The following is a 22,668-nucleotide window of genomic DNA, read 5'->3' on the forward strand; positions in this document are numbered from 1 at the left end:
AGTTGTGTATCTAAATCTTTAAGGAGCTCATGGTCTAAAATAAACACTAGAGATACAAACACATACAAAAACCATGGGAATATTGTGATTCAAGAAGTCTGACAGTTTAAGTCAACAAAATATATTTCACATAAATACATACTTATAGGATGGCAGAAGGACTTGTTGGCCAAAAGCTCGGGTTCTCAGGTCATAAAGACCTGGGTCTAAATGCTGGCTCCTTTACTAATTAATTAGCAAATTGACCTTAGACAAATTACTTAACCTGTGTCTCAATTTCTTCATCTATAAAAATAGGATAATGTTAACCTTATAAGACTATGAGAGTAAGAAGAGATAAAGTATGTTTATCCCCATTATCTGACATACATTAATTCTCAAAAATGTTAGCTATTACCACTACAATATTACTATCGTTAAAGAAGTCCTATAATATAGAACTTTTGGTGTATGTGAGTGTGTGGGGGTGTTAAACAGATTAATATACACAGTTATTAGAATGAGTAAAAGGGCCACATGGGAAGGAAAGAACAGAAACCTCCAACTTCTTCCAGATAATTAAAAAAACCAAAACCTGTCAGGGAAGCCCTAACAAAGGCTTAAGAGCAAGAAAAGGAATGCAGTCCCATCTGATGACATCAGAAGAGAAAAAGGCCCTCTGTTCCAAGTGTCTTGTGTCATAGTAATGGCAGCGGGTATAATGAGGAAGTAACTGTAAATAGAACTCTATGAGCTGGAAGAAAGGGAACTCATCAACTTTGTAGTACAACAATTTTGGTTTATCATGACAGAGTTATTTTGCTTGTTTTGTTTTTGTTCTGTTTTTGTGAGGGTGGTGAGGGTGGTATGAGGAGGAAGGCACACAAACAGCATACTGTCATCTTTCCTCCAAGTAACTTAACAAGGTCACACAGCTATTAAGTAGCATAAGCAGTAGTGCCAAGATTCATTCCCATAGTTATTAGACCTCAGAATCCACCAAATGCTAGTCAAAATAATATAATGCTCTTTTTGACAGCCCAAGGGCAGAAAGATGAGTTCCTAGTTGTCTTGCACACATAATGGGAGAACTCAAATGATACAATCTAATCTATAGGAGGTAAGCTTATGGGAATTTTTTCCAAATATTCACTTGTCTTTTTTTTTTTTTTTTTTTCTTCCTTAGTAGGCTCCACACCCAGCACAGAGCCCAAAGCAGGGCCTGAACTTCTGACCCTAAGACCAAGACCTGAGCTGAAATAAAAAGTTGGATGCTGGGGCAGCTGGGTGGCTTAGTGGGTTAAGCCTCTGCCTTTGGCTCAGGTCATGATCTCAGGGTCCTGGGATCGAGCCCTGCATCAGACTCTCTGCTCAGCAGGGAGCCTGCTTCCCCCTCTCTCTCTGCCTCTCTGCCTACTTGTGGTCTCTGTCAAATAAATAAATAAAATCTTAAAAAAAAAAAAAAAAAGAAAAAAGTTGGATGCTTAACTGAATGAACCACCAAGTCGCCCCTCCAAATACTCAGTTCACCAGTGGAACTGATAGAAAGCAGAATTAACATAAAATTGAATCCAAAGAAACCATGAACTAAAAGGTAGTAGAGTCTCAGGCAAGTTACTTAATCTAAACCTCGTTTCCTGTATATAAAATAGCACTTCCCTCACCTCTTAGGAGAGTAGGGAGAAAATAAACACATGAAATATATAATGCAGTAAGCAGTATTTGGATGATCCTCAGTAAGCAGGAGCTCTTACTGTTGTTGCTATCATCATCATCACGCTTTAACTATATGCTATTTATTATGAATTATCAATATAACAATGCATGCATAAATAGTAAAAAATTACTAAATTTAGGTTCTACATTCAATATTCTTTAGTGATACTGAAGAATGAATTAGGAAACATTTCCTCACTACCTTCCTGTTCCTGGTCTATGGGGGAAAAAAATTTGTTCAATACATGTGGTGATCACATTTGAATTTTCTCCCTCCTAAAAATTAGTTCAGCAAATCAAACAATTTATTTTTGGAATTCATATTCAATTTAAATTTTCACTGATATGTTGCTTAGTTGGCACATATCACAACTTATAGTACAATTAAATAACTGTTAATAATAACAATTAACATGATATCTCCTTCACTGTCTATGAATCAACTATTCTTAGAAATCAGAAATGAAAAGTCCATATAATGTATCTGAAATCCTGCTGCTGAATCTTTTTATTTTTTAATCTTTTTCTAAGAACTTAAATTCACCCAAACTCTTCTCTCAGGTTAAGTCACACTGCTCTGGACCCAAAGATTATTACTATTATTTTTTAAAGATTTTATTTATTTGATAGAGATCACAAGTAGGCAGAGAGGCGGGCAGAGAGAGAAGGGGGGAGTGAGCAATGCGGAGCTCCATCCCAGGACCCTGAGATCATGACCTGAGCTGAAGGCAGAAGCTTTTTTTTTTTTTTTTTTTTAAAGATTTTATTTATTTATTTGACAGAGAGAGATCACAAGTAGGCAGAGAGGCAGACAGAGAGAGAGAGGAGGAAGCAGACTCCCTGCAGAGCAGAGAGCCCGATGCGGGACTCGATCCCAGGACCCTGAGATCATGACCTGAGCCGAAGGCAGCGGCTTAACCCACTGAGCCACCCAGGTGCCCCAGGCAGAAGCTTTTTAACCCACTGAGCCACCCAGGCGCCCTATTATTATTTTTTAAAGATTTATTTATTAATCTGAGAGAGATGGAGGGAGTGCGCATGTGCATGGGGGAAGAGAGGAGAGTAAGAGAGAAAGAGAAAATTCACAAGCACACTCCCCACCAAGTGAGGCTTGATCCCAGGACTCTGAGATCATGACCTGAACCAAAACCAAAAGTGAGCTGCTTAAATGACTAAGCCATCCAGATGCCTGAGACCCCAAAATTGTATCTATCTGTTGTTCAAAGATGCAAAGAAATCAATGATATGGAAGAAATATAGCTTTATGCATTATTCTCCACTCAAGGAAAAAATACAAAATGGGAACTTGCAGAGAATACTTGTTTGGCTTTACTAAGAAAAATAAGCAAAATAAAATATGCTTGATTAAAACAGAAAAAAACCAGCCCTGTAATCTGTATCAGCTGATTAAGCCTTTAAGCCCTAAGTTAAAAATACAAAAATTAGCTCTATTTAATAAAACCTTTAATTATTAGTAAGAGGACTGGGCTTCATTAAGTACACAATACCATCTCCTTATGTGCACATTTTGTAACTCTCACTGAATGCAGAATTCTTCATCCAAAAACAACAGGTATAATTCAGTAAATTCAGTTGTCACTCCAAAGCCCTTTCTTTTTCTACTATCATAAATGAGAAAATGTATCAGCCACTCTGGTAAGTAACCTTATATCTATTACCTCCTGTATACCTTATATACACTAAGAAGAGGTAAATTATCACAAAACCCAAAGTTGTATATGGTGCATAGCAGAGGATGTAGTGTCTGAATCCAGGGCAGCCTAGATCCAGAGCATTCAGATTCTGGAATTCTAGCTCATCTCTTTTAAATAAAACTGTTTCTCATTTTTTCCACTTTTAGACCCTTTTCTGAAGTAATAAAATCAAAATAGTGTTCACAAAATTTTAAAATTTTATTTTTAAGTAATCTCTACACCCAACATGGGGCTTGAACTCACAACCTTGCAATCAAGAGTCACACGTTCTTGTGACCAAGCCAGCCAGGTGCCCTAACATCAAAAAAAAAAAAAAAAAAAAAAAAAAAATTAAATCAGTATAATACTTAAGCTAAAACAGAGGGGGAAAAAATGGGCATCACGGCAAGTATTCTTGATGCCAGGAAAAATTCATTATCAATAATCAAGAAATAAAAGCTAATGCATGATCACTATCAAAAAGAACTTGTCTATAATACCTCAAACCAGACAGGTTTTTCTTGTTTTAGTGTGTGCGTGTTGTGTGGGTACATGTTTTTGCACCTGTTAAATGACCAAAACAGGTATTTCAACTACAACTTTGTGAAACCCAAACAAACAAGTACAGACAAGTACATGAATGATTAAGTACAAAGTTCTTTTTTTTTTTTTTTTTAAGATTTTATTTATTTGACAGAGAGAGATCACAAGTAGGCAGAGAGGTAGAGAGAGAGAGAGAGAAAGGAGGAAGCAGGCTCCCTGCCTAGCAGAGAGCCCGATGTGGGACTTGATCCCAAAACCCTGAGATCATGACCTGAGTTGAAGGCAGAGGCTTAACCCACTGAGCCACCCAGGCAGCCCAGTACAAAGTTCTTTTAAGTCACACTCAGGAATGGCATCATGAATTTACATCCCTTCTTGTTTTTTCATAATAAATTAAAATAGCTAATAAGCAGATTTGATATCAAACGTTTCTTTAGTCTACATAGCACTTACTTTTTTTTGTTAAACATTTTATTCATTTGAGAGAGAGGTGGGGAGAGGGAGAAAGAGAGAGAGAGAGAGCGAGCATGGGGGTGGAGCAGAGGGAAAGGGAGAAGCAGACTCTGGGCTGAGCAGGGAGGGACCCTACATAGGGCTCTATCCCATAACCTCAAATTGAGATCATAACATGAGAAGACAGATGCTTAACTGACTGAGCCACTCTGATGCCCCTTATTCATGCTTTAAATAACAAGAATGTGGCTTACACATTTGATGTAAGAAATACTTTCTAAAGGTTTACTACTAAACAGCTTCCTATTTGAAACAAATTAAATGATTTACAAACATTTATACTATGAAATTATCCAAATGGCTATAGATCACTATAAAAATTAACACTGAAGCTTCTAAATATTACAGTTATACATTTAGTATTATCTCAAGGACCTTTTATCCAGATAATACAAAAGGCATTCACTATGAAGCATATCCTAAGTATAAAAATCAAGATATATTTTTATTTTAAAAAGGTATATTTGTTGTCGCCTTCTTAGCGCAGTGGGCAGCGCGTCAGTCTCATAAAAAGGTATATTTGTTTTAATTAACAATGAAGGACATTTGTTGGTATACCTCTCAACTTGCTAGATGGAGTGCTGCCCAACTCATGAATTGTTTAATAAAGCCAATTAGATCTTTAAAAAAAAACAATTAAAAATATTTGTCATAGCAAATTTCTTTAGAACAACTCAAATATTAGGAAAAAATAATTTCAAAAACTTGTGTCTATACTGCTTTAATCTTTACCACTCAAATAATGTTCAACTTTTTAATAACACGTTACATCTCAAAACTTTTTACAGGAGTTACTATCAGTCTCTGGCCTAATCCTCCATGAACAGGTAAACACTGGAGCCCATACCTTGTGCTGTTCGATGGCATCTATCCACTGTTGTCTGTGATCCGGATCCTGAGCACGAAGATACCAAACGCTATCATTTACACTAATATCAAATCGACATTCATCAAAATCATGGGGCTGTGGAGAAAAAAGTAGAAAATCAAAAGCAAAGCTAGTTATATTCTTGGAAGTGTTATCCCCAAGAGCAAAAAGATAAACATATCCATTCTGGCTGGTGGGAGACTCCTGTTATTTTTATTTTTCTACTCAAATAACTTTTTTGAAGATGTCTCAGATAAAGAGCACAACAAGAGCATAGTTACCAAATACTAAGTTTCATTCAACTATTCCTACAAACGAGCTGATACATAAATATATTTCAAAAATAGCTCTAATATTTTTATCAAATGCTTAGAGTTAGCTTAACTAGTAGGAAAGTGCCCATAAGCACAAAAACCCCCACAAAAATAAGTTTTAGGGAAGGCATTTACTACTTTTTCCCTGCCTCCATTATTCAAAAGTATATTCTCATCATGAACAGTTGTAGTTAATTAAATGTGATAAAATATTTTTATATTGTATCATAAAATAATGTTGACATTTCCTTCAAAGTATCTCAAATTAACTTCTTTCAATGTCTTTGATAATAATAGCCAGCAGGGCTTCTTATGAAAAGCAAAAATAAAATATACATTACCTCAGATCTATGTTAGCTAGAAGAAACTGCTTACATCAAAAAGTAAACATCTAGTGAAAATATCAATTATTTGGTTCAGTCTTTTACATTCTTTGTAAGAATATATAAAAATAATATTTTCTATCCTTGATTTTTGTTCAGTAAATGAATTCAAGTATGACAGGATCACATCACATATACCACCTCTTCTACCTGACAGAGTACAGAAAGTCATTCAATTTCTTCTCCTATAAATAATCTTATTCTTAGAGAGGAGAAAGTCCTCTCTGGCCAATGTAGTAATAAACTTATTTGATGAATTGAATCTACATATTGCATTTCCAAGATTTATTCTGTATTCTTTCCTCCTTTTAAAAGCATCAATCTTTTATCTCCTTATCTGTTTAGCAAAAACATTGTAACTCCACAATGTTTTTTCCATTACAAAATAGTTTCTCTTTTAAGATTATAACAACAAACCATGGCTCTGACTGGCTAAAAGATGTAAGTTAGGCATTTTCTGAATCACAGTGCACTCAACATCATAGTTCAGACTATGGTGGAGGTAGAATATAACAGAAAGAAGAAAAAGGAGAAAACAAGAACACATACTCTGCTTCAGTAATTATGAACACAGAAACACGTAACAGATAACATTTAAACACTCATGAATACAATAATGACTACAAATTTAATGAAATGCCAAATAGTCAAGTCTTAAGAATGGGATTCAGTTACTTGAAAGTTCCTTGAAGGAAGCATAGAACATACAATATCTGAAGAACCAAGTAAATAATTTAACTGACCAGTCTACTGTTCTAAGTAGCCCAGAAGTTTTTAAACTTTCACTTCATAATCATTCTCATTATATTTCTAGCTACCATTTCTAAAAATATTTTATAGTTTGTGTTATTGTTCAGTAACCTCATTAAAGCTTTAGAAAATAAAATATATGTTAGTTCAAAATTTACTAGTTTTTCCAGCAAATACTTCATCCTGTTTGACATCTTCAAAACCTCCTCACAATGTTCCAGTGATTACAGTGCTACATTTAAAATATTCCTGAAGGGCACCTGGGTGGCTCAGTTGGTTAAGCCACCTTCTTTGGCTCAGGTCATGATCCTGGAGTCCTGGGATCAAGACCCATATCAGGCTTCCCCTGCTCTGCAGGAAGCCTGCTTCTCCTGCTGCTTGTGCTCTCTGTCAAATAAATAAATAAAATCTTTAAATAAAATAAAATAAAATATTCCTGAAAGCAGAAATGCACCACTAGGCTTCCTCTGGCTATGTGTGAATGAATAAAATCTAAAATCAGTATGTACAATTTGCCAAATTTCTGTATCTACCAAGTATACCAATTATGATCTCTTCTCCCTATTTCAAAGTTTAGAAATGTGGAAAATGTCAAGCTTTTGGTAGAGTTCCACAGAAATAGAATAAAATGATAGTCTAGAAAGCTGGAATTAACGGATCTGAAAACTTCAATTGAATGTCACCCATTACTATTATACACAGTTATCTCGATACCTATACACAGAGATGGTGGTTGACAGAAAAAATGTACAAAAGAAGGTAGCCAGTTCTACCATCAACAATCTGACAGGTTGGTGGCATAAGGAGGAACGCACCGTCAGGTGAGAGAGAGTCTGTAAACACAGAAGCCTTGAGTTCCCAAAATGTGTAAAAGCGAGGCAAGCTAAGTCTACAGGGCAAAGAAAATGACAGACTTAAGAGGATGTGTTTCAGAAAATACTGAAGTCTAGACAACCAAGCTCACAACATGTGTGAACTGTTCTCACAGTTCTAGAGACTACAAGTCCAGATCACTGTGTCAGCATGGTGGGGTGTTCGTAAGGGCCCTCTTCCTGGTTTGCAGATGGCTGCCTTCCAGCTGTGTCCTCCTATAAAAGAGAGAGAGCTCTCTGATCTCTTCATCCCTTCAGAATGGTGCCAATTTCATCATGTGGGCTTCTCTCTCATGATCTTATCTAAATACAATTACCTCCCAAAGGCTATCACAATGAGAAATTAAAGCTTCAACATATGAATTTTGGGAGGACACAAACATTCAGTCCAAAATCTCCAGTATGTATCAAAATAACTTTATAGGAAAAAAAGGGATAAATCCACAAAGAAAAATAAAGATTTATGACATTATTTATTTATTTATGATTGTATTTACTTATTTGAGAGAGAGAATGCATACACACAAGTGGGAGGAAGGGCAGAGAGAGGGGGAGAGAGACAAGCAAACTCCCACTGAGCTGGGAACCAACGCTGGGCTCCATCCTAGAACCATGAGATCATAACCTGAGTTGAGGTCAGACGCTTAACCAACAGCTACCCAGGCACCTCTTGATAAGATTTTAAAAGTGGAATGTGGTAACTGAGTTAGCAGGCTGGAGAAAGCTGAAAAGTAAACATCTACAAGAAAAAGAAATTAAGCCAATCTGTATGCAATAATGGAAAAAGAAAAACAAGGGAACTAGAGGCATCAGGTGGCCATAAATGTAAAGGCAACGGTATAGCTGAAAAGAGAATCGATCAAGAGTCATTAAAAGATGCAGTTAAACCTCAGTAATCCCAAGCACTGGTGACTACTCACCTACCACTATACCACTGTGCAATATTGGAGGCCCTACCCTTACCTCTCAGAGAGATGGTATCAGGCAGGTTTAATAAGTAGGGACAATCCTACACCATAGTGGGTGTGGGGAAAGAAAAAAAAACCAAACTGGATATGGAAGTATTCATATAAGGAAGTATTGATATTCATTTCTTTCCCCTACTTGACTCCCAGAAAGCCAGCCCCCACACTTGTTCCTTCTCTCCCCTTCCACCTGGATGAAGAAACTTCTATGAGAAAATAAAGTCGTCCAAGAAAAAAGGCTTATAGTAATGGTATTTCAGGACTTTACACCCAGGGCACTTAATCAGTATGATAGCTCTAAACCATGAAGATAAATAAAAATACCTTTCAAATCTGGTAGATAACTATCACCAAAATAAGAGAGTAACCAAGAGCATTAAGAAGCATTTGAGATCCAGGAAAAGCAGCAGCAAAGGGATTCCCAGGAAGACAGAAGCAGAGTTACGGAGAAGATGCAAAAACTCTACATTAGAAAAGTATGACAGTGTGCTTAGAAGAGATTTCTCTGATGGAGGCAAGAGTAGAATGAAAAGACTATCTAAAAGGTTAAACTCAGTGGACAGAATGAATATAAGAAGACTTAGAAATTCAGATTCAGCCAAATTTTTAATGAACTTTTATCATTAATGTACAGTAAACTTTATCCATTTTAATCACTGCCACAATCAAGGTTTTCATTTACATGACTCCTTCTAAAGATTCTTCATCCTCTCTATGTAACATCCCTCCAACATCATCTTCCAGAAACCACAGATCTGCTTTCATTTGCTACTTATTAGTTTGCATTTTCAAATAAATTTATGTATATGAAATCAGTATGTACTATTTTGTGCCTCAGTAGTTTTACTTAGCCTAACTATATATATATAACTACATATACATATGTATATATGTGTATATATATATTCATTTTGTTGTGTCTTACCAGTAATTCTTTTCATTGATGAGTAGAATTCAATAAAAATAACATATTTTGCTTATTCACCTGTCAGTGAAAATTTTTTCCAAATTTTTATCTTAGAAATATTTGTTGTAAAAATTTGTGTCTTTATATGAATATATATTTTCACTTCTGACCTTGGAGTGGAATGCCTAACTCATAAAGTAGGTATACATTTCAGGAATTGCCAAAAATAGTTGTATAGCAGTCTACTGAAATTCAATTACTCCACATCCTTGTTTAGGCTTACTTTTGGACTCTATTCTGTTCAACCGATCTAAATGTCTATTCTTGGGGCACTTGGGTGGCTCGGTCAGTAGAGCATCCAACTCTTGATCTGCAGGGTTGTAAATTCAAGTCCCACGATGGGTATAGAGATTACATAAAATAAAGCTTTAAAAAAGAATGTCTATTCTTACTCCAAAAATGCTAAGTTATTGCTGCCTAATAGTCTTGAAATCATGAACTGTTATATCCTCAAACTTTACTACCCTTTAAAAAATTGCCTTGGCTAATCTAGGTAGCTTTGCATTTACATATATATTTCCAGACACATTTAGTACCAGGTTGTATTAACTCTGTAGGTTTTCTATAGGTTAATATGGGACGGTGTAATCCCTTAATGATATTGACCCTTTCAATCCATGAACATTTCTTCAGTTATTCATGTCTTCTTTACCTCTGCAATCTCATTTAGTTTCTATTGTACAGCTACAATGCACAATGACAGATTCCTAAGTACTGTGTTTTTTATGTTACTGACCATGGAATTTTTTAAAATTTCACAGCTTATAGGATATAATACATCTCATAATTGTATATTAACCTTATATTCCATGATTGTGCAAAATTCACTTAGTAGTTTTACCAGCTGTTTAAATAATCCACCTAAGGAATCTATAAAACATTGATGCCATCTGCAAATAGTTCTCCCTCTGCCTTTCGGATCTTTAGGCCTTTTTATATCTTTTTTTCTTGCCATACTGAAATGACTAGGATGTTCAAAACAAGGTTAATGCTGAAGTGGTAAGGACAGACATCCTTGTCCTGACATTAATCTTAGGAGATAAGCATAGAATATTTCATCATTAAGTATAAGGTTAAAATATGTGTTTTTATAGATGCCCTCCATTAGACTGATTTTCCTTTCTACTTCTAGCTCCCTACAATTTTTTTTCAATTTAAATAAATGCTCGATTTTGTCAAAAGCTTTTTTTTTTTTTTGCTCTGCATCTACTGAAATTTGTTATATATTTTTGTCTTTAGTTTGTGAAAGTGGCAAATTACAATGACTGATTTAAAAGATTAAATTAACCTTGAATTCCTGAGATATAGTCCATTTGGTCATGACATATTAATCCTTTTTCTTTCTTTTTTTTTTTTGTCCTGAGGACCTGTGCACCATTCCTGGAGATAGTACAATACAAGGTTGATGCATGAAATGGATATGGAGAAAGCTCCTTTTCCATCTCTCTGTTCCAAAAATCAATTTACTATATTGTACTTGAATATAGAATGTATCAGGTATTAAAATGATAAGAACAGATACTAACATTATCTTAGCCAAAAAGCTGAGAAGTGATACATAAACCTTTTTATAAACTATTGATTTGCTAGTATTTTGTAAAGGAATATGGTATTTATGTCCACCATAGAGCTGTAATTTTCTTCTGATATCTTTTATTAAGTTTAGGATTCAGTTATGCTAGCAACATAATAAGAGTCGGAAAGATTTTGCATGATATTGGGACTATTTCTTTGAATGTATTAACACACCAATGAAGTCATGTGGGCATGCTTTCTTGGTGGAGGAGGCTATTAGCAACTTCAGTTTTTTAGACCTTGGCTTATACAAATATTCTGTACCTTAAAAGTATTAAAAGAGAAAAAATAAACCTATAATTACCAATATATACTAACTTTTTTTGATACTCTTCATTAGTTCCTAAAGATCTCAGTTTGCCTCTCGGGATACTACTCTTCAGCCTGAAAAAGTTCCATTAGTATTTCTTGTAGTACAGGTCTGCCCACAGGTTCTTAGTTGTCCTTTATCTAAAAATATCTTTTATTTCACTTCATTTTTTTGAAGAATATCTTCACTGAATACAGAACTTTGGAATGGTAATTTTTTTCTTCATTCCATGACCTGAGAAGTGTACGGAAGTTTCAATCTCCCCATTTGTCCATTTGTGTGTCCTTTTCTCTAACTGTGTTCAAGATTTTTTTTTATCTTAAGTTTTCAGCAGTTTGACAATGTGTTAAGTTTCTATTTGTCCTGTTGTTTGTTGAGCTTCTTGAATCTATAAAATTATATTCCTCACCAAATTTTGAAAGTTTACTATAATTTCCTCAAAAAATTTTTTCACATTCTTTTCTTTCCTCTCAAGACTCCTAAAAACTCATTTAATTCTGCTCACTTAAAACAAAAACAAGGGTGCCTGAGTGGCTCAGTGGGTTAAAGCCTCTGCCTTTGGCTCAGGTCGTGATCCCAGGGTCCTGGGATCGAGCCCAGCATCGGGCTCTCTGCTTGGCAGAAAGCCTGCTTCCACTTCTCTCTCTGCCTGCCTCTCTGCCTACTTGTGATCTCTGTCTGCCAAATAAATAAACAAAAATGTAAAAGTAAATAAATAACAAAACAAAACAAAACTGGTTTAAGAATGACTTCTTTGGGGGCACCTGGGTGGCTCAGTGGGTTGAGGCCTCTGCCTTTGGCTCGGGTCGTGATCCCAGGGTCCTGGGATCAAGCCCTGCGTAGGGCTCTCTGCTCAGCAGCAAGCCTGCTTCCCTTTCTCTCTCTCTGCCTGCCTCTCCGCCTCCTTGTGGTCTCCATCTGCCAAATAAATAATAAATAAAATATTAAAAAAAAAAAAAAAAAAGAATGACTTCTTTTGATCTATATTCAAGATCCTGATTATTTTCTGTCATCTTTATCTACTATAAATTCCAGAGAATGAAGTTTTATTTCAGGTATCATTCTTTGCAGCTCTCAAATTCCCACTGGTTCTTTTTATATATTTTCTTTTTCTCTGCTGAAATGGCATACCTTTTCATTCATTACAAGTCTATTTTCTTTTACTTCACATAATTATAAAAGCTTCTTTAAAATCATTGTCAGATAATTCTAACATCTTGTTCATCCTGAATTTCGCATTTTATTGTATGTCTTCTCTCCTGAGAATGGGTTGTTATTTCCTGGCTCTTTGTATATTGAGTAATTCTGAGGTGACCCTGAATATTGTGAATGTTAGGCTGTGAACTCTGGATTCTGTTATATTGTTCTGAAAAATACTGTTTTTATTTCAGCAGGCAATTAACATGTTCAGACCCAAACTGCTACTTCTGTCATGTGTTTAACGCGCAGCAGCTAGGACCTCAGTTCAGACTACTTCCACTCTGACCTGCAACACACACAAACGAGGGGGGGTCAGGTACAAACTTGGGCAGAGTTTTATATTCAGAATCTGGGGTTCCCTTTCTCTAGCTCCTTTTTTCTGGATTATCTCCTCACTATTTGCATTCCTTCTTCTGGTACTTACAGCTTTAAAAAAAAAAAAAAAGGCAGGTGTTCTTTAAAGGAGTTTTCACTCCCCCATATCTCTGCCACAGCATCAGTTATTTCGGATCAAACTTCAGACTACTTTCCATCTGCCTCACTCATAGATGGTTCAGAAGTCAACCAGAGATTTGGGTAGAGTTTTTACATAATTTTGAGTTCCCCTTCTTTGGCTTTTCCTTTGTGGATTCCCTCCTCATTTTCTATCAGCTTGTATCAGAACCCTTCTCATGTTCTATCGGTCAGAAAGATGCCTGTTTGGTTTTTCTGTTAAAGTTTTAGCCACCCAGTACCACCACAATGGAAATTTCATCCTTATTCTACTCATTATTAAATATCCTGTCCAGAGATCAAGGAAGTCAAAGATTTAAAATGATTGAAGCCAAACATCTTTTTTAGAAAAATAAACACAAAATATTAAAATTTCTTTTTCAACCAATTCAATTAGTTAATCAAGTAGTTAAATAAACTATCAGATCTGAATAAAATACATCAAACAGCACTCAAATTACAAGAGAAACTGATTCTTGCTTACTGGGGTTTATGTTGAAGGTATCAGCAGCACATATTGCTAAGAAATATAAATAAATGAGATAAAAAATGGAAAGGAGCCAGGGGAGACTAAGTAAGAGAACTCTGAGACTACACAAGTGTCATTTTAAGGACAGAGCCTCTTCCTCTTCTGAACCTTGGAAGCCACACTACTGGACCTGCTGTTACTAGAAACTAGACACTGCAGTTGCCAATATTATCTTGAGAAAAATTCCCTATCTGCTTTTATGATCCTGTTTCACAATCAAGGTAAGGCTGGGGGTGACAAGGGGCACTAGATGTAGGGGAGAGTAGCATAACAGCAGTCGGATTATCTAGGCCTAATTCACATGCCCATAGACTGATTAAATGGAGTTAATGGGCTGGAGGGATGTTGGGGTGAGAGGAGAAAATGAGAACTTGGCTTTTGCAGATTCATTTGGAAGACCTTCTACTCAGACCCATAATAAGGAATTCTTCAAAAGTTCATTTGATAATGAGCATGCCACTTATCACATTGTCTCTCTTAAATCCAAGCTTTTATACTATTTTATGCTATTGTGACTGTGAGTGGGATGCTACAAACTGCATTTTCCTATATTAGCCTCCTCTGTTAGTTCTGTCAATAGGGACAACATGCTAGAAGGGGACTGGAAGTCAGGAGGAAGGTAGAAAAAAAACTTTGTGTTTTTGATCCCTTACTGTTTCCATCAACATCTCTCCAGCAAACGTCCTTCATCCTGTCAGGGGCAATCAGTTCCAGTCCCTAGCCTCTTTCAGAACTCCTTGAACCAGACTCACCTCGCCACCTCTGATGTACAGCATCAACTGTGGAAGGGCCACTTATTAGATAGGTGAAGTAGAGCTCTACAACATTCCCTTCAAACTACTGAGATATTAGTACCAACTATACTAAGTATAATTTTCTTTTTAGATATCTGAGACTCAGTTGCATAGTGCATTTCCTCTAAGCTTCTGAGATAGCTGAATCTTAAGAGAGAGAACCCCTCTCCAACTGTCTGAGCCTCAGCTTTGTGAAGTGCTCACTAATGAGGCAATCCTTTCAACTCAGAGGTTTAAACCTCAATCCCAAAAGGCTCCTGTGATACTGCTACCAGCATCGGTGGGCAACCCATTCTCTTCAGAGATCCAACTCCCAACTCTGAAGGGCTCTCTCCAACTTATAGGTTCTCATAACCCCAACTTTATCCCTTCGTTCCTCCAGCCCTAGAATTTTTGTTTTCTTTTTTTTTTTTTTAAAGATTTTATTTATTTATTTGACAGAGATCACAAGTAGTCAGAGAGGCAGGCAGAGAGAGAGGAAGGGAAGCAGGCTCCCCACTGAGCAGAGAGCCCGAAGCGGGGCTCGATCCCAGGACCCTGGAATCATGACCTGAGCTGAATGCAGACACTTTAACCCACTGAGCCACCCAGGCGCCTCTCCAGCCCTAGGATTTGTAAAAGCTTGTCTCTGCAGTTCCCACAATGTTTTTCTTTTGTTCTTTGAGTTCTGAACACTTTCTGCTAAAATACGTGCAGTGGTTTCTGGTTCCATGAGTGGTCCTCCGGATGATGGAATAAGCAGTCCCAAAACAGCAAATGTTCATTTCATAACAGAGTATTAGATATCCATTCAAAAACAGTATTTCCAAAGGTTGGAAATTTGACATCTTAATATGTGGAAGAAAATAAAGAGGTTACAAAAAAACATGTACAGTGTGATACTAATCATGCCTACTGCCTTAAGAGCACTTTAGTATGTATCTATACAACCACATGCGATCAAAGACTGAACAACAGAAGCCCTGTTTGGCACACCAGTATAATTCAGGCCCTAGGACAGTGACCTGCACTGAAAAAACATTTATTTACTGAATGTGGAGACTGAAATTCAGAAAACTACCGTCCACACAAAAACACGCACACCAGTGTTCGTAACAGCTTTAATGTAACAGACCCCAATGGAGGCAACCCAAATGTTCTTCAACTGGTGAATGGTACACAAACTGTGATACATATACTACTGACCAATAAAAAGGAACACATTATCAATATACTCAATAGCTTAGGGGATCTTAAGGAAATCATGCTGAGGAAAAAAGCCGATCTCAAAAGATAACACTCAATGATTCCATTTACATAAAATTTTCAAAATGAAAAAATTATAGAAATGATAAAAAGATTAGTGGTTGCAGGGGTTAGGGATGAGATAGTAGGCTGGAGGGAAAGAAGAGAGCTAGCAGTGGCTATAAAGGGGTAGAATGAGAGTTCTTTGTGCTGATGAATGAGTTTTGTATTTTATTGTAATGGTGGTTACAAGTTATAAAATTGCATAAAACTACACATACATGCATGCACACGTACACACACACAAATTAATATATATAAAACTGGTAAAATGTGAGTAAGGTCTGTGGGTTGTCCCAAAATCACCTTCCAGGTTTTGAATTGTACTACAGCTATGTAAGATTTAACCATGCACAGAAACTGGATGAAGGATGAACAAAACCACTGCACTCCATTTTTGCAAATTTTTGTGAAAGTACAGTTATTTCAAAATTAAAAGTTTTATTTTAAATAAAAAGATATTCGACAAAATGTTCAAAGTGGACTATATGTGATAATTATCACTTGTGCAGGCTGATGACAGAGGCATTAAAGGAAGCTAACTGGCTATATTCAGAATCTAACATAGATGGTGTGACCTTGGGAAAAGTCCACACAGTCTAGGAAAACAGTGCTATACAAATGTAGAAACCAGATCCTGTCAGCAACCCCAAGACATTGAAGCATGTACCAGTGAACATATCTTGTAATTTACAGGGAGGAATAAATGCTCTGGTAAGCAGACATTTCAATTTTCTGGTAAATGCATTCCTTTAAAGAAATCCACCCAGAAATATCATACGATAATCTGAAAGTTTCAGCATAGAATCAAAATAAGGAGAATTAGTTGGAAGATTTTTAGTGGCAAGTAGCACACCAAACTCAATGCAATGTTTTCTTCCAACCTTCCTTTTAAGTTGTAGAACCCTTGTTCTCCTCCCTACCCTCCAAATCTTAACTATAACATTTACATTACAAACAAAACAAAACAAAACCCTGATAGCTAGGGGTTGGAAGGAAAGAAGTACGGAGACAGCTGTGTCTCTGATGTGATATCCTGAGAAGGACATCACATCATTTTAGTGTATTCTGCCAAGGATGCACAACCTGAATCAAATCAAAAAGAAACATCAAACTACAAATGAAGACATTATAGAAAATGCTTGCCTGTAGTTTTCAAAAATAGCAATGTTACACTAGACAAAGAAAGCTTAAATGACTAATTGTTCTAGATTAAAAGAAACTAAAGAGACATGACAACTAAACACAATACATGCTCTAGATGAAATTTTGTACTGAAGGGGAAAAATATACTATACAGGACACCGTTGGAACATTGGATGAAACTGGAATATAGACTCTAAATTAGAAAAAGGTATTACTATATGAAATTTCCTGAATTTGCCAGCTATATTATGGTTATACCTACTGAGTCTCTTTGCCCTTGGAATTTATATACTTAAGTATTAAGAGTAAAACAAGTATGATATATGGAACTTACTCTCATATGACATGGGAAAATGTAAGGCACGTGTGCATGTGTGTCTAGAGAGAATGATAAAAGAAATGTTAAAATATTGTTGAATCTAGGTGTTCACAGAAGTTCTCACATTACGCTTAAAAACTTTTTGTTAAAAATTATTCCAAAATAAAAAGTTAAAAATGATTTATAAAAAGACAAGAGCAAGAGTCCCCTGAAAGCCAGCTGCTTAATCTCTCTTTATATCCCACTGTTAAAGGGAGAAAATGCAATCAAACAGGTGACAAAATCACTAATATTAAAATAAAAGATTAAGCACACAGGAGAAGAAAAGGAATTCTGAAGAAAGAGTCAATGACTCGAGGATCAAAAATAAAGTTACACAGACACATACCATGTGACATAAGAACATTCATGGGCGCACAAATATACACAATTTATAATTTCAACCAGGCCTCTTCCTCCAACCTCCAAACTTTTACCTAATTGCCTCTTCTCTATCTTCTCCTGAATGATTAAGAGGAATCTCAACACATCCAAATGTGGTCATCTGATTTGCTTCACCAAACTTCTCTTGTAGGTTTTGACATTTCTGTAAATGGTTAACTACCAACTGCTTAGACCTGAAATCATCTGACCCTTCATTTTTCTCACATCATATGAGGCATCCATCAGCAAATCCGCAAACCTTGTCAGCTACACATTCCAAATGAATCTAGAATCTAATCATTTCTCATAATCTCCACCAACACCACTCCGATACAAACTACTGCTCTCTCTCCTCTGGATTATTAGCACTGCCACCAAGGGGCTACCTAATTTGGCTCCCTGCTTCTATCCTTACCTCCTACAATCTAATCTTAACAAAGCAGTCAAAAGTGATTCTGTTACTAGGATTAAATCACTCCACTGGTCAAGCTTCCAATAATTTCCCTTATCACTCAGCATAAAACTTCAAAGTCCTTAAAATGATCCACAAGGGTCTGTTCAACCAGGAGCACCACCTCTGTGCCTACTTTTCCTACTACTTTCCCCTTGTTCTATAAACCATACAAGCCTCCAGCCAGATAGGCTCCCTTAGAGTTATTTCAACTAGTCCCGGAGGAACTTAACAACTGCTGCTCTTTCTTACCAGGTCACCTCTTACCATGTTAATTTTCCTTTTTTCTTTCCTCCTTTCTTTTTTTTTTTTTTTTAAGATTTTATTTATTTATTTGACAGAGATAGAGAGCACAAGCAGGTGGAGCTGTAGGCAGAGGGAGAGAGAGAAGCAGGCTCCCCGCTGAGCAGGGAGTCTGATGCGGGGCTTGATCCCAGGACCCTAGAACCATGACCCAAGCCGAAGGCAGACACTTAATCAAATGAGCCACCCAGGCGCACCCTCTTTGAGATTTCTACCACACACCTCATTTCACCCATTATAAAACACCCCACTATGCACACAAATTTTACATCTCTGAATAAGGATGTGTCTTACAAATGGTATAAACTAGAACAAGCAATGTGATATATAAATAAAGTTGGTGCTCAGATTCATTAAAATACAGTAATACTTTCCTAGAGAAACCTTCCCAGACTCACCCAACAATAAAGTACACTGAAATAACAAGAGCCACTTAATAAAAATGTTACCTACTTTAAGAGAGCAGAACCTAAGAAAAGATTCCCAGACAAGGTTAGTTTGCATAATCTCACTGTCCCCAATTGCGTAACATTTTTCTCAAGAACTTGTTTTCCTTTTCTGTTTATAAACCTAACATGCAAATATTAAGGGAAATATATAGGAAGGCAAATTATAAATATTCAGTATTCTGTTTCAATTTTTTTCATTTAACATATTAACTTGATGTACCCTCTTGGGTATTTTGTCTCTTATTTTTACCTCAATTTTGGGAATTACTGAATAAACAAAGCCCTGCTTTTAATATTTACCCTGAGGTAAAGGCTGGAACATGATGCAGGCAGCTCTGAATTTCTTTATTTTCAAAATGCTTTGATATCTAAACCTGTGCTGTCCAATGTAGTAGTCATTTGTCATGTGTGGTTAGTTTGAACTAAGATGACCGATAAGTGTAGAATACACACTGGATTTTGAAGACTTCATAGAAAACAAAGAATGTAAAATATCTTTTTTTTTTTTTTAAGGATTTTATTTATTTATTTGACAGACAGAGATCACAAATAGGCCGAGAGGCAGGCAGAGAGACAGGGGGAAGCAGGCTCCCTGCCGAGCAGAGAGCCCAATGCGGGACTCGATCCCAGGACCCTGAGACCATGACCTGAGCAGAAGGCAAAGGCTTAACCCACTGAGCCACCCAGGGGCCTCTGTAAAATACCTTAATAGTAATTTCTTTTTTCTTTTTTTAAAGTAGGCTCCATGCCCAGCACAGAGCCCAAGGTAAGGCTTGAACTCACAACCCTGAAATCAAGATCTGAGCTGAGATCAAGAGTCAGACACCTGAGTGAGCTATCCAGGTGCCCCAGTAATAATTTCTTACAACTGTGTATTAGGATGACAATATTTTGGATATATTAAGTTAAATAAAATATAATAAATAATCTCATTTTTCTTTTTGATGTGGCTACTGGAAAATTTTCAATTACATATGTGACTTATATTTGTGACTCACATATTTCTATTGGACAACCATGATTTAAATCTTTCATTCATTCATTTATTTATCCATGTAACCAGCCAACCAATGAAATATTTATGAGCACCTATGATTTACTAAGCATGATCTGAGGCACTGAGGATACAATGCTAAGAATGAACAGGTCCTTAACTTTGTGGAGCTCCCATCAACCAAATCAGCACACAAGAAATGTAAACTTCAAGTGTAACAAGCCATAAACAAGAAAGGTGCAGCATGTTATGAAAGCCTATAATAAACGAAGGAATCTAATCAGATATGCCAGGGAAGGTTTCCAAGGAAGTAGTTAGTATCTGAACCAAGAGAAGGATGAAATGGAATGAACAACGGAAGAAAGAAAGAACATTCTGAACAGCAAGAAAAGCACATATAAAGATGCGTGGCAGGAAAGAGCAAGCCTAGATAAGACCCTGAAAGTAGAGCATGACTGGAGATGACACCATGAGAGGAGGGAGTCTGGCAAGAAATGAAGTTTAAGAAGGTGGCAGATCATGCAAAACCTTATAACCCAAGAGAGCCTGAAGCAGAGAAAGGATAATATAATGCATTTTCCTTTTTTCACTGGGCCTGAAATACTTCACACTTCACTTCAGAAATTTAGATATTAATTCTTTCATCTTAAATTACTTGAAGACATCAATAAATAGACTCAAGACAAAATTCTAATGCCACAAAAATGTTCTGTGCAGCCCTGGGTAATGCAAGGGTTCAAGCATTCTTGGGCAAATCTGATGCAATTTTCAGAATCCTCTGAACAATGTTTTCAAAAGTATATAGCAAAATACATATGATTCTAAAAGAAACCAAATACATAAAATTTAAAATTTTAAAAATTTAAGATATACTAATATATATGTGTGTTAGTTTATACCAACAAATTAGTATCTAGTAGCAATTAGTGTTATTTTGAGATATCTACAACGTGCCAATAATGTTATGGGACAGTACCTGTAATTTCTGTCGGTAAAAAGGTCACAGATACTGACAGAATTACTATAATTTTTCTCTACATTAATAAAATGTGAAATGTCAGTTAAAAGTTAGTGAAAATACAGTTATAATATTCTCCCGTGATCTCTTGTGGAATTTTTATAATGGAATTTTAGTGGTAATGGTTTGCCATTACAAAAATGTCAACTACCTGTCCCAAAAATCATAAAAAGCAAACTTCTGCCTCTAAGCACATTTTCTATTATAATAAAACTACTATTTCAGACTAAAAGAAAGAACTTTTAGTAAACAAATTAATATAAATAAATATCTTCTATATGCTATACTTGACCTAAATATATTTTGGCCCAAAAAACTTTATTAAACTTCGATTATCTGGTTCAGTGATCCTGAGTAATTTCTGGTGACTTCTGAAAATCAAACCCACATCAGAAATACAAAGATTTTGCTATATTGGGGCACCTGGGTAGTGCAGTCAGTTAAATGTCCTACTCTTGGTTTCAGCTCAGGTTGTGATCTCAGGGTTGTGGGATCCAGCTCTGTGCCAGGCTCTGTGCTCAGCGTTTACTTTGCTTGATTCTTTCCCTCACTCTCCCTCCCTTTCTCTATAAGATAAATAAAACTTAAAAAAAAAAAAAATAAAAAAGGTTTGCGATAGTTCAACTGACAGGCTTTTATGAAGGCACTGTGCTAGGCACTCAGAATCACAACCCAATAAGGGACTTTCATTCAAATTATGTGATGGCAGAGCCATGAATATTGCATTTGTATAATGTAACATTATTGAAATATTACAAAAATTTGCTAAAACTTAAATAATTATAATTACTTCATGATCAAGGCATATTTTAATGTCCTTAATTTAGCTTTTAAAACTGATTATTTCCAAGTCTTCTAAATAGCAAAAACAATTTAATGACCTGAAAATATTTATGTCTTTCAAAAAAGTTTCGCTTTTACATAAACCTTGCAAATGTAACAGTAAGCCTTCTAGATGCACACTGAAATCTGGGAACCACTAGGGGTAAAGGAAATACTTTAAACAAGAAATAGAAGTAGGTAATAACCATTCCTCTTGAAATAAAAATCAAAGGCACAAAACCAAGAGAAAAGCACATACATGAAAATGTTAATATTGAGTTAGGTTATTAAGAGATTATTAGGATGACTAAAGGAGGTAACATGTAAAATACCTAGCACAAGGCTTATTTAGCACGTAACAGTAGCTTAGTCCATGTTTCTTTTTTAAGAACCTTATAGTTAAGACAAAAAGATGCGGAATGGTTTGTTGAAAAGTTGTGGCTTGGTTTAGACCCAGAGAAAAGACAGGGTTTTGATAGTGGAGGAGGGAAAAGACATTCTAGATAGTGGAAAATTCAATGAACATTGTTAGCAGAGAATGTCAAGGTGCCAATTAGACGAGCAGTAAGGTTGATATAGCAGATGTTCATCTGTTCAACTCCGCTTCTGAAGACAATCACTTGACTTAACAGTTTACCAAAATCTGAACCTTTAATATCCACCGTCCATTTAGACTGCTAGCACCAACAGCACAACTAATTCCTCTGCCTTTACGCGTAAGGACTCCATTCATTTAAATGTGAGATCAAATATCAAAGTTCAGAGAATAAGCAGTTAAGAGAATGAGAAATCCATTCCTGAGCATAGCTATTTTTCTTGCTTCAGCATGCATCAAAATCACCTGAAGACAGAATGCTGAAGCTCATAGTGGTAGTTTTTGATTCATTAGGTCTGAAACTGGGCCAGAGAATTTGCATTTGTCAAGTTCACAGCTGATTTTAATGCTAATGACCTGGAGATCACACTTTGAGAACAATGTTCTCTCCCATATCTCC

The 22,668-nt window shown here is 36.1% G+C and overlaps 1 protein-coding gene and 1 non-coding gene across 3 annotated transcripts in view; both read right to left on the reverse strand.

Annotated features, from left to right (window-relative positions):
- Positions 1 to 22,668, reverse strand: part of CERT1 (ceramide transporter 1) — a 110,400-nt gene that overhangs the window by 70,413 nt on the left and 17,319 nt on the right. For both annotated transcript variants that reach the window (XM_059175267.1, XM_059175268.1), the window contains exon 3: positions 5,293 to 5,409. In XM_059175267.1, the coding sequence (XP_059031250.1) occupies positions 5,293 to 5,409 (117 nt within the window). The remainder of the gene's footprint in view (positions 1 to 5,292; positions 5,410 to 22,668) is intronic.
- LOC131832740 (U2 spliceosomal RNA) lies at positions 10,929 to 11,120 on the reverse strand. Its single transcript, XR_009354153.1, has one exon. It is a non-coding gene; the product is annotated as a U2 spliceosomal RNA (small nuclear RNA).

This window comes from Mustela lutreola, chromosome 5 (assembly GCF_030435805.1).
Source record: "Mustela lutreola isolate mMusLut2 chromosome 5, mMusLut2.pri, whole genome shotgun sequence".
In the NCBI taxonomy this organism is placed as follows: domain Eukaryota; kingdom Metazoa; phylum Chordata; class Mammalia; order Carnivora; family Mustelidae; genus Mustela; species Mustela lutreola.